The 13,597-nt window shown below is 35.1% G+C and overlaps 1 protein-coding gene and 2 long non-coding RNA genes across 6 annotated transcripts in view; 1 reads left to right on the top strand and 2 right to left on the bottom strand.

Annotated features, from left to right (window-relative positions):
- Window positions 1–13,597, bottom strand: part of LOC148228628 (max dimerization protein 3-like) — a 182,375-nt gene that overhangs the window by 42,812 nt on the left and 125,966 nt on the right. For all 4 annotated transcript variants that reach the window (XR_015811533.1, XM_088199003.1, XM_088199004.1 and 1 more), the window contains exon 3: window positions 11,759–11,873. Coding sequence is in view for 3 of the 4 variants with exons in the window: in XM_088199003.1 (XP_088055129.1) it covers window positions 11,759–11,873 (115 nt within the window). In the remaining variant the exon portion in view is untranslated. The remainder of the gene's footprint in view (window positions 1–11,758; window positions 11,874–13,597) is intronic.
- LOC148228634 (uncharacterized) lies at window positions 3,963–9,477 on the bottom strand. The gene is made up of 3 exons (XR_015811537.1): window positions 9,245–9,477; window positions 8,487–9,069; window positions 3,963–6,394 (listed from the first exon to the last, which is right to left on the bottom strand). It is a non-coding gene; the product is annotated as an uncharacterized LOC148228634 (long non-coding RNA).
- On the top strand, window positions 9,049–11,801 carry LOC148228633 (uncharacterized). The gene is made up of 2 exons (XR_015811540.1): window positions 9,049–9,490; window positions 10,153–11,801. It is a non-coding gene; the product is annotated as an uncharacterized LOC148228633 (long non-coding RNA).

Raw genomic sequence — 13,597 nt, 5'->3', positions numbered from 1 at the left:
TTCATTAATTCTATTGCAAAAGTATTTTGTCCTTATAGTGAAATAATATAATAATATACTTTACAGTCGCCGTCAAATATATCAAAATACAACGTCTCGGATATCTGTCCATTGTGTACTCGAAGACTGCAAAGCGGCTAATTCTTAATAAGTCCGCATGTGAGAGGACAACGTCGGTTGTACGGAGTTTATGGAAAGACCACCGAATTGCTCGACATTAAGCAACTGGTGCTGCATAGTCCAGGGAAGAGTTTAATGGAAGACAGTATTAGTTAAAGTTAACTCCTATCTTGGGCCATATAATAATGATGATAAACGATAAAACAATGGTATAGAAATCTGGACGGCTCTCACAGGTGTATATCGATCCCAATGGGCTACATATTCCTAATTACTAGAAAGTGGAGTCATAATATTTACAAACACTGGCCCTGTATGACTGAAAATGTTCATAATTTGCAACGATCGTTAAACGCCTATTAAGAAAATCCTTTACTTCGCTATATATTCACGACACCTTTTTTCCCGATTAAAGTCATTGTCATTGCCTCAATTTATTTCAACATACACCGCAAATACAACAATTATGAGGACTTTATGGCGCAACTCTGAGGAAAGTCCCTATACATTTTTGCAATCTGTCGATTCCCACGCAGAGCGATTTCTTTTTATCTGATTATTAATGTAGTTTTTAGATTATTAAAGCAAGGTTAAGACTGATTTGAATAGTTTAGAAAATTGTAAACAATTTTTAGGCATTTAAATACTTCCAACCTCTATTAAAAGCTTTTCACTCTTTCACCGCGGTGATATTTTTACGCGCCATTTCGAAATTTGTTAATATGTGGGAGGGAGGGGGGAGGCACATATTCATGCCATGTTTTAAAAAATATTATGGTTTAATACATTTAAGTGATTTACGGTCTAAATAACCCTATTATTAAGCTCAAAGATTTATGGCACCATTATGTGCCCAATGAGTACTGGCGATTTTCTTGATAACTTTTATATAAGCCATCCGCAGTGAAAGATTTGAAAGCGTGCATATTTTCAAACATCTGGCACGGACCCACCCTTTTTATGCAGTGATTATAAAACGTAAAAATTAATCGTACGAATTTCATTTTCAACTTTATAAATATTTTCGATTTAATATTTTTCTTGCGAAAAATCACTACTGAGAACAGGGCCGGCTCTGGCGAGTGCGATGGTCTATGCAAGAATACATAAAATACACTAATATAAGTGTAGTGTCGCAATTCCAAATAAAATTTCAAATGATTTCAATATAAGCAGTTTGACATTTTGATTCTTCAAAATCACAGGTAAATTATTTGTACATACATCATGCAAAATAACTAAACTACACAAACTGCAAAAAAACCGCTTGTAATTTTTTATATCAAAGTAATGCATCTTAGAACTACATATTATATGGCGACTAAAGAATCTTTATATTACAAAAAATATTGCTAATTTTAAATAGCCCGACATAAAAAGTTTTAGAATCACTGCTAACAATCAACGCATGTTGAAATTTGAAACGCCCATTCGTCAGAAGAAAACACAGGTTCGAACTTAATGAGCCACATTTTTGTGTATTTTCTTGATTTATACGTTGAATATAAATTTTAAGGAATGATTAACAGAAACGACACATTCAAGTTGTTCTGGCTCTTGTTTCTTTTACACAAAGGGTTCCAAGGCCCCCGCAAAATTGACGATAGTTTTAGTGGAGCGTGAGGCCGACTCTGTCCAGGTATACGAAATTGTACAAAGACTGAGACGGCAAAATCGACCCCAGAATTCGCACAATTTTGATTTAATCGTGTTTTTTAGGAGAATGAAATATCGTTATATGAATTGTAATTTTACATTCTGTGATAAAAATAATATTAACGCCGAAGTAAATATTTTAATTTTGGTTTTTCTACTCATCAAACTAGAACTCAGCAACACTACACAAGACAGACGTTTTCTTTTATTTTTTAAATAAAGGAGTTACTTATAAATCTAGTTTCAAATCATCCAAAAACATAAATCTGCGGGGGCGAAACGCAAACCGTGAAGGGGGCACGTTTCTGCAATTTGTCCCTGCGGTCGCAACGAGAGAGCCGAGCGGTTCAGTTTGCACGTTCTGAAAGCCCGGAGGCGAACCTGTTAGAGGCGGTTATGTCACGCGAGATGTGTATCTTTCTCTCCGCAGTCCGCGAGTTAAAATAAACCAAACAAGAGTACACATCGTCGGGACATAGCGATGGCGTCAATACGAGGCAATTTCCATATCGCCGTCGGATTATTATAATACGAATGCGGCAAACGTTGGACAGGTGTTGCAGGAGGGCAACGTAACGAGCGTCCGTTGAAAGTAAACATTGTATAATAGATCCGTGGATCTAGATAAGATACAAATTTACTTTTTTAGAACTGTATTTAAAAATATCCCTTTGATGCGTTTTATATGCCAACATGTATGCAATATTAGAATAAAAATCAAAAAGTACTAAACTGATATGATCAAGACTCAATGAACAAATGCTTGATTAGATATTTGGAAGATCAAGTACATTGGTGGCAAAATCGTCGGAGAAGAACGTCGCGCAAACTCGAACATAATGAAAATCTTGACATACCGCAAGTCACCACCATTGTAGCAAAATGAACCAGTTTTTCAGTCACTCGTCGGTAGACTCCCACGGTTAAGCAACGATGCGCACGCCGAACTAAATCACTTCCCGCGGAACGTTCGATATTTTCGCTTCAAATTGTCAATGCTGCTCCGCAAAGTCGCATAACGACAACCAATCGCCGAAGATTAATGATGACGAACCGCGAGAGAGGGTCGGAGTCCGCGAGGCGTGAACGAGCGACGGACGACCCATTACGAAAATGAAATCAGCAGAATGGGGTAGGTAGAAAGGAGGCCGAAAGTTTTCACCCTTTCTCCGCGCCTACCAATTCTAGTGACATTTTGCGCAAACCGCTAAAAATATACACGTATATCTAATAGTAGATCGAATTAAATTACCAAAAACGAACACGACACCCTAGCGAAAAAAGCAAATATCAAAAATGCGAAAGGAAACTTTTTTTATCGCGCACGACCGGCGAATAAAAAAGACATGTAAATCTCGATGGCAACAAAGGCCGGTTTACGAAAAACTTAACCCCGGGCGCCCCTCAAAATAAACAGATTCCGTCCCCCGGCTGACTGGGCAATATCTGAATGTCTTATCCCCCGGCATAAAGGAGAAACGGATGATAGAGAGGAGGAAAGGGATTATGCAAAAGATCAGATGATTTTCATGAAAATGTATTTTTTTTTCAATAATGTGGGTGAGAAGAGTAAGAGAGGGATGGATATATGTATATACATATGCGTATATTTTTTTGAGAACCAGGTTTCATCGCGATTGAGACTTATTATTCGATATTTCGGCAGTCATAGACCTGCTATAATCACGAATTCAGAGATGCTTCGAATTCGTGATCATGGCAGGTCTATCACTGCCGAAATATCGAGCAATAAGTCTCAATCGCGATGAGCCCTGGTTGTCAAAAAATATATGTATGTATACGCAATAATCTATTTTTTTAGTAAGTAATAAATTTAATAAGTTTTCATAAATTTTCTTCGGCTAGGCGGAAAATATTTTGAAACATTTTATTTTTGAGTTTTCCTTAGATCTTAATACAGTAAAACTCTGGATTTATGGTGTTTTACAAGACGAGCATTTTTTTCAACATATTTTATCTTGATAAACTAGCGAGAATATGCGGAATCCTTGTTAAAGTCGCACAAAAAGGAAAAAAATTCAGTAAATCAAAAGATGGCAATGATTCTCCCCTATCTCTCGTCTCCCTCACGCCAGCCACTAAATTTAATTGATCAATTAGTTAATATTAAATTTAAATAATAAAAATATCAAAAGGTATTTTTTATTAATACTTTTTTATGAATATTTTTGAGTAATGAAACGAATCATCTGAGTTTATATTATTTCCTATAGGAAATACACTTTGATATACGAGTGCTTTGGATTATAAACACGTTTCCGGAAAAAAATATGCTCGCAATCGCAAATTCTACGGCAAATAATGAGAATATTATGGTGCTAAAACGGGTAAAATTTCGCAGTCAAGTTGCGTCATTTTTTTGTTATTCTAGCTGCAGGGGGGGGGGGGTTCTAAATTGATATTTTTACAGTATGATGTGTTTTCTGTTGACGATTTTGTGTTGATATTATTATCAACTCAAAATCTCGGTCCTATCAAAATAACAATAACCCATCGTTCATCACCGATGACAATTCTGCATACGTTGGCGCTTCGATATGCATTAAATCGTGACCCAATAACGAAGATATGTACCATTTTATTTTGGGTTAATAAAAAATATGTTCGAATAAATAAATAAATCCATAATATACAACAACAGAACACGCCAGTCTCTACATATATACATATGAGACAAAAGTAGAAATTAAGTCAAATTACTTAATAATTAAATATCTTCGAATTGTACCTTTAAAATATTTATTTAATTAATCTAAAATGTGTAACAACTGGATTAACACAATCAATAAGTAAATAGTGAGACATTCGACTGAATCAGTGACATTATTATAGTGTATAATCAATATATAATATGTCACTATGCTTATAAGTAATATTAGAACAATCTAGGAGAACATAATTTGCGATGATCGATAATTATATAATAATCACTAGGCCCGATTTTATAGAAACGATAAAACAGGTTATATTGATATACGATCATCTTATATAGCCTTTTTGAATCGATTTAATCTAATCGCCGAAGAATTGTAGCGAATAAAACGCAGCAAAAACCTTCGTCATCATTAATCCAATGTAAGGGATGAAAATATGATATTTCTTTAAAATACACGCGCCGTAAACGAAGCGAAAAAGCCAACACAATGCACTCAAACAAAGGCCATTATTTGCGAATTTCGTTCAATGCGAAAAAGGAATCCGGCAAGAAACCGAGAAAGTTCATAAAACGGAGGTTTTATTTTCCCTCCGCGGTGGGCGATTACATAAGCACATAAGCTCGGGTAAAACGGAAAAGCCAACAAAAGCCTTTATAATTTATTTTTCGGGGATAAAAAAAAATCGACCGAATTTTCGTCACGACTTTAACGAACTGTGAAAAAGATACACGTACATACACTAAAGACGCGGCTCGGACCCCCGCGACGAAAGGGATAAAAAGTACAACAAATACCAGATAGTCGTTTGGGTGTGTCGATGCGTAACGCGGAGGGCGAAATTACCATTGCCCGAATGTTTTCAATGTCACATAACTTCTCCCCGTCACGGCACGGAAACAATCCGCCGAGCGAAGGAAACGGGATGTAATCACCGTACTTAAAGTTACCATTGGCTACAAATTGATACTCGGGGGCACGGCGACCAAAAAAATAAAATAAAAAGCTACCCAGCAGATAAGAGAGTAAATTATACGGGTAGGCCAGTTAAAAAGCACCGATTTTAATTAAAGCGCCAATTTACGATTGGACGCGGGCGATAAGTCTAATGTATCAAATCGAGAGATCGTTAACGAATCGCTTGTAAAAATCGATAATGCGAGGGTGAATATTGATTGTGCCGTACATAACGAGCCTCGTTATTTATAGAAAAATGTACGCGGACGCTCCGTTGATTTATTTAAAAGTCCTGTTTTGCGTAGACCCATTCGAAAGGACGTAACATGCAAATCGGCACACAACGGATCAGAGGTACGCGTAAATTTATGTGTGAAAGCATACATTGTATCGACTGTTTTAGCTTATAGATTTATTTGAGCCAGCTGAGCGTGACCAATGTCGTTTCACACAAAAACGGTATTAAATTATTGACCCTCCTCGCATGCACGCTGTCCACAGTTTAAACACATACAATCAATCCTAACACTTTCCGGTTCAAAAAGCATAATCGGACAAATTTCATACTATATTTTGAGGCATAACAAACACATACGCGATTAGTACATTATTATTATGACCTGTTCCTATCATGTAGCTAATGCTGAAGATTGCTCGAGTCTAGAGCGAAATTGCGATCGCTGATGTCATTGCCGTAGCGAATGGAATCAGGGACGTAATCGCGAAATATATGAACGCAAATGAGTTAAAATAGAAATACAAACTTGAATTTTGGAAATATTTTTAACCCTTTTTAATTCCATAAAATTTGGGTTACGAGTTACCGCCGTACGTATTAAAGCGATAAGTGAAGTATTCAACTTTGGCGATATCCTATCCTTCTAGAAGAGGCCTGCCAAACTCGATCATTGGTATGGGTCAAAATACAAGATTTAATTTTATGGGGGCAGCAAAAAAAGGTCACCTCGAAAATGTTCGTAAAATGTCTAAGGCAGTGTTTCCCACGGTGGGGCGTACGCCCCACCGGTGGGGCACCACGCCTCAGAGGTGGGGCACCACGCTTCAGAGATGGGACACCACGCTTCAGAGATGATACACGTCGGAAATTATCGAATATTCCACATATAAATATAATTTGCTCGTTCACGACTAAATATACCTACGTGCGTAGGATTTCTTAAAATTTGGATTTATACCTGCTGGGTATGACGAATGCCTACTTTTTGTCTTCTGTGTGAAAAATCCTTTACCAATGAAACAATGAAACGAGGTCGTCTTGAAGCACATTTGAAGGCGAAACATAGTACTCATATTAATTCAGATATTATTTTCTTTCAAAATCTTAAAGAAAAATTTGGAAAACAAACAACATTAACAAATCTATTTTGTGCACAAACTGCAAGTTTTGATCGTAGTCTTGAGGCTAGTTACCAAATTTCATTGCTCATCGCTAAATGTGGAAAAAACCATACTATAGGAGAGGATCTAATCAAGCCATCAATATCAGCATTTTTTAAAACAGTTCTACAACAAGATGACAAACTCGTGAAGGCTATGCCCCTCAGCAACACTACTGTTTTCAGAAGAATAGACGAATTGAGTGAAAACGTTGAAATCCAACTTGTTGAAAAGCTGAAAACAAGAAAATTTTCACTACAAACGGATGAATTAACTTTGAGAGACAGTGAAGCCGTGTTGCTAGCTACGTAAGATATATTGATAAAATAGAATTTGCAGAAGAAATGTTTTTCTGCAAATCATTAGAAAGCACCACTACCTCCAAATATATATTTAATAAGCTAAAAGAATATTTAGATGTTAAAAATATACCAATGAAAAATATAATATCTTGTGCTGCAAATGGTGCCCCCAATATGATGGAAAAGAAAAATGGCTGCTTAAAATTAATGAAAGACGAGAATCCAGATATGACTGTGGTGCTTTGTGTTATTCACAGGGAAAACTTGGTGGCTAAATACATTTCACCTGTTCTAAATGAGGTACTAAATTCCGTTATAAAGTGTATCAATATGATTAAAACTAGTGCTAAATCTGAGAGTCTCTTCAAGTTATTTTGTGAAGAACAAAATGCGAAACACGTAAGACTGTTACTTCACACTGAAGTAAGATGGCTCACAAAAGTAAATTCCTTAAAAAGATTTATGGAATTATTCGATACCATTTGTGATTTTTTAAGCAACCGATCTGATATGAAGTTTTTGATGACGGTCGACGGTAAAGCATTTGTAAGCTATTTAACTGATATATTTGAAAAATTAAATATTTTAAATAGCCAATTTCAAGGATCGGAGAAAACACTTGTCGATGCAAAAGCAAAGATATTTGCATTTACCACTTTTATCGAATTATCTAAAAAAAATATTTTTAATAACAATTTTGAAAAATTTTACTGGCTCCAAAAATGTGAAGTGACTGATAATGCTAAACGTGTTATTTTGACCATCTGCAAACTTTATCAACTGATTTTAAAGAACGATTTGCTGATTTAAAAGGGATACATTTTCCAGCTTGGTTGACACAACCAATGCTGGTAGATATTTTAAATGAAAATTTGTATGAAGAAGAACTTTCGGAAATACAAAATGATAATTCGATTACAAATTTATTCAATATAAAAGGAATAATGGCATGGATGTGCGAAGAAACTAACACAAAATATCCTAATATTACTTTGCATGCTAGAAATTTATTATTACCCTTTTCATCATCTTATTTAGTGGAATGTCGTTTTAGCGCCATAAGCGATTTACTCATTAAAAAAAGAAATCGATTGAATATTACAAATAGAGGGGACTTAAGACAGAAATTAACCAAGTTAAATCCAGACATAAAATTTCTTTGTAGCAAGCGTAAGTGAATTTAATAATTTAAAAATGGATTAGGCATTACCATTTTATTCTATTTTACTTACATTTTTAATTTGTATTTTGTAATTATTTCAATTATAATATACGTTTTGAAAATTTAACTACTGTTTTATTAAAAAAAATGCCGGTGGGGCATATGACTTTAGAAAAGACTACGGTGGGGCATGGCATAAAGAAGGCTGGGAAACACTGGTCTAAGGTGTGACTTTATTAGCTCCCATTGAAAACTTTTAGAAGTGACTGGGCTGACATTATGCGAATACTCATTACATTAATTCAGGTCAACAAATCTCAATGGCGATTTGTTACAGCGCTGTCCAACTTACGGCACGCGAACGCACGTGGCCCGCGAAGATATTCATATTTTACTTTAAATATATGACAGGGTTAGAACTATTTTGTATTATGTATTAGTAATTGCGTTTTCTTTACAACTATTCAACATTATTGTATCGTATAAATAAAATCGTGACAAGAACCGACTTTTTAATTGCCTTTTATTTATATATAAGCTAATAAGAAATTGACGTCATTTTTTTAATGAATATATTATCTTTATAGTCTATACTATACTATCAAATAGAGGCGGCTTATATATGAGCCACGAAACTGCTGCTATATTAGTTTCAACTCTTTGGCTGCTAAACAACGATATATCGTTGTTTATAAAACAGTAAAAATACTGAAAATGATCATTGTTGATTTCAAAATGCTCGAAATTAGAATTTTTTTTAATATATAATATATTTAAATTTATTTTTGAGTAAAATATGCTAATGGATATACGACGGTAGGACAATAAGTCCTAGAGTAGAAGTATCGAAACAAAAAATAGTTTGTTTCTGAAAAGTAGCAACTGTCAATAGGCTGCTGTCAAATTGCCAGCCATTTCCATTGCGTCCTTTCATTTTTACGATGGATTGAAGCAAACGTTTTTTATTTTCGAACAATGGAAAAAACGAGTTTCGTGTAGTGATTAAACACTTTCATTTGAAAGGCAAAACACCGAAATAAATCAAAGCTAATTTGTATGAATTCCACGGCACATCTGGACTAGCGTTTAAAACTGTTTACTATTTGGTGAATGAGTTTAAGCATGGGCGTATACATTCACAAGCAATGAACATCGTTCGGGATGTCTACTTGAGGTGACTACGCCAAAAACGATCGACAAAATGCACGATATGGTCTTGAGTAGGGATTCCAATCCCGGGCCAAAATTTTGATCCCGGGATTTCGGTATTGCAATTAGTCGATCCCGGGATCCCGGGACCAGTCCCGGGATAATTTTCATGTTATTTTATCGATAAAAATAATTTAAAATGAATAATACAATATATTTTTACATCTGTTTTTTATAACGTACAATGTATAAAGTACGTATAATTTTAGTCTTGGACTTAAAATAAAAAATAATATAATAAAAATAAAAAAGGGAAGGTCTTATATATTTATTTGAGAAGAAAAAAATGAACTTTTGACAATGTATGTACATATGTACATTCATAGACACAATTAATTGAAAACATTATTTTGAATAAAACTCACGAAGTAACATCAAAGCATCAAGTGTTTTATCATTTAGCCTTGATCTGATTTTGGTTCCTAAGCAGCCTGCTGCTGAAAAAGCACGTTTAGACTCACAGCCTCAAAGATTCACAGATGACACGTGCAACTCGCGCAAGTTTGCACACGAAATATAACGATGTTGTCAATAATAATTCGATTGTGCTTGATAAATCAACCAATCCGAAAAATTCGGGATTATGTTTTATAATCCCGGGACTCATCGGGTATTGAAAATCGTTCGGGATCCCGGGATTCGGGATCCCGGGATTGGAATCCCTAGTCTTGAGTGATCGACAGGGCAAAGTGCGCGAACTTTTGAGGCCACAGACATATAAAATGGATCAGCGGTTTAAATTTTGCACGATAAATTGTGTAGGAATAAGATATCGTTTTTTGTTATGCACGCGGAATCATCCACATAAATGGAGAATAATATGCGTTGTTATTGGAGCGGTTGAGTAAAAAAATCAAGAAAATACGCCCACGCTTGGCCAAGAAAAAAGTGCTCTTCCATCAAAAAATTACACGGGTACACACTTGTGCTGTTCCGAAGGCGAAAATGCATGAATTAAGCCTATTTTGAGAGCCTTCCGGAATCTTACTTTTTGTATGATTGAAAAACGCTGAGCGAAATGTATCGAGCTATGTTGAGAAATAAAAATGAATCAATACAAAATAATGTTTTTTCTATTGTTTTGTAAGGATTTATTGATCTACCCTCGTATGTATGTATATAACTACAGTTTTATAAATTCAAACTGGTGTAATCTATTTTATCTAGTCAGTATTTTAATAATAGAAAAATACAAATTAAAAAATCGCAATTCATTACCTGAACTATCTGTGCTAAAATAATTTAACAATAACAATAGAAAGAATGTTTACTGTCAGTTAACGTAATTAAATGTGATAGACAATTTATTATTCCAATGTAACAAACAATTGTTTTTAACTACTGCTAAATATAAATCCCAGACTCATAAAATGTCTAGCGTGTGCATCTCGCACGCACGTTTACTCGTGAGCGAGTAAGAGATAGATAGCGCGAGAGAAAGAGAGCTAACGAATACCTGCACATACGCATAATGAAGTATGGTAAAAAATATTACGATATATTTTTTTAATTAATGTAAATGGTGTAATCTAGTTAATGTTTTGAAACACTATATAGCAGCTAAATGGTTTATATAAAATTATAAAAACTGGACTTTAAAATATCATTCCATGAACTTTCTTGCCAAGCTTCATTAGCACGCAATTAAGCAAATCCATACGAAACGCAAAGGAATCCAATTTTAAACTTTTGAAACACTCTGTAGCAACATGCCGTCGCGTACGCAAACACACACGGGGTTAGTAGTTGGGCGTCGAGAGTTTCAGGGGTGAGCGTTCGATTAATGTGGGACTAATTACACGCCTTTGCCACGGGGCATTCATGCGGAACGTTTCCAGTTAAAGCGTCACCATAACCGCGGGCACACGAGAGCTGATCTGGCATAATCCGCCTGATACTTGCATCCGCGTAGGAGCAGATCAATCAATCATCCGGGGAGCGCCGAGAAAGGCGGCAACTAATTATGATTAACCTCAACGCTGAGCCACGTTTACACGTGATGATACCGTGTAAACGCGGCTTAGGGTTGATCGATTCGCGCGAGCACGTGACGAAAGCTCGCGTTGTGTACAACTATCAAGATCGAAAGCTTAGCACGCGATCGTCCGCTGATTTACGCCCCAATCGATTGTTTTTTTTTTGCAGCGGAAAACGCCACATAATGGGAAAATTGCGCGGTATGCTAATGAGCTTTTGCATACGGAAGCGGCGCGCGCTCGCGCGAGCTTTTAACGAGTAACGTAAAAAATATGCGAAAATGCAAATAGCTTCAGACGTACCTTAATAAATCTCTTCGCTTTTGTTAATAATCCTAATGTTGTGTGCTTCGATGCTTCCGGGCCGAGCGGAACCATCTCTTTTAGCTTTTCCATGCAAGTGCGTAGGTGCGCTCGTCTGTAACGTGAACAAAGAATACTTGTTAATACACATGTTTACATAATACGCGTAAATTACGTCTAAAAGTTTCAAACAATCGAAGAATCGTTCGCCGTTAAGCGAAAACTTATAACGACATGTGTAACCCCAGCCGAATCCGGCACCTGTTGCCGCGCCGTTTCTAGTCCATAAGTATCATTCATTTTTAATCGCGTTTAATTTTGAAAGTTTATCACTACCTGTATGCACCTGTCGAATCGACCCCAAAGCAAGCGCAGTTGGTTATCCACGGTCCGGGAAAACCCTGACGAGGCGCAACGAGGGTGGATGGGGGGGAAGCAGCTCGGCAGTGGTAATTCATTCAAATTGTATTCGTATTATTGTTTAACGCGCTCGAGTACCAATTACCGCGGCACATTTATCACCGCGGCCCACCGCCACCGAGACAATGCACAATCCGCACAAACGCGCATAATAAATGCTCTAATCCGCCATAATTAAAATTCATATGAGCAAAACTTTTAAATAATAAATACAGATATGTAGTATAAGTAATTGTTTCATATTTTCTTCGTATTCATCAAACACAACAAAGATCCATTATAAGTTCAAGAATGTGAGCTTATTACTATTTTGTTCGACGCAAAATAGGATAGATCAGCGTTTCCCAAACTGTTCTTATCGCGACCTATTATCACCTATTTTGGTCTATAGGTAAAATAAAACAAATATAAAAAAGTTTTTATACATAATAACAACAAAATCACCCTTGCTTGCTTTAACCTTTACAGATAAATCCAAAAATTAGACATATTTTTTGAAATCATATTTTATCGAAATGTTACAATAATCATTAAAAATCGATTTAAAATTCATTAAAAATATTTACTCATAATATTTAACTGTGTTTTGTTTGTGGCACAGTGTTGCCATATAGTGAATTGACTTGCTGCACATAACATTTTTTATAATAAAGATTTTTTATTGTTTAGGTTTGTTTATCACCAATTTCATCTGAAAATGCTGTCAATTATTACATATGATAGGCGACTAAATTTAAAACATTGAAAATAATATAAAAACGCTATTATATATTTTACAGGCGTTGTTATCCCTTTACCCGATATTCATTTTTGGAGTAATCTAATTGTTTTTAAAATAAACATATCACTATATTTGGGGTTCTAAGTTAAAAATAAATGAAAAAGTTTGTGTGCATTAGAAATTATCTCTTTGCCCACACAAACCAATCTGTCGAATTTTCAAAACTGTCTTCCATTTTCAGAAAAAAATAATTTCAATACTAAAAATATACAATTATTATAAAAGTCACTACTAAAAAATATATAATTTTAAATTAAAACAATTAAAAACTCTCTAGCACATTGTTACAAAACACTGCATATAAAAATAACAATCGAAAACTATCAACAACAAAAAACAGAAAAGCAACGGTCACGTCAAATGAAAAACGCATACTGGCTGAATCTACAAAATTATGTTTTTCTTTGAAGTTGAATGCAAACACATGTGATTAAAACTAAACTTATTTAAACCCAAATATTATATTTTTTATCTTTTCTCCAAAGATGGCACTATATTTCCTTCACTTATTTTTTCAATATCACATTCTACTTTTGTAATTATGAAAGCTTTATAAAATCGTTGTTTTTCTTTCAATAAGATACTTAAAACATTCCCACTTAATAAGAAGTTGTCCATTTTCACCCCCATTTCTTTGC

Source organism: Plectrocnemia conspersa, unplaced genomic scaffold, assembly GCF_051122295.1.
Source record: "Plectrocnemia conspersa isolate PC_06_02 unplaced genomic scaffold, ASM5112229v1 ptg000012l, whole genome shotgun sequence".
NCBI lineage: Eukaryota > Metazoa > Arthropoda > Insecta > Trichoptera > Polycentropodidae > Plectrocnemia > Plectrocnemia conspersa.
The sequence above is the reverse complement of the archived record's forward strand: the minus strand, read 5'-3'. Positions and strand labels throughout refer to the sequence as shown.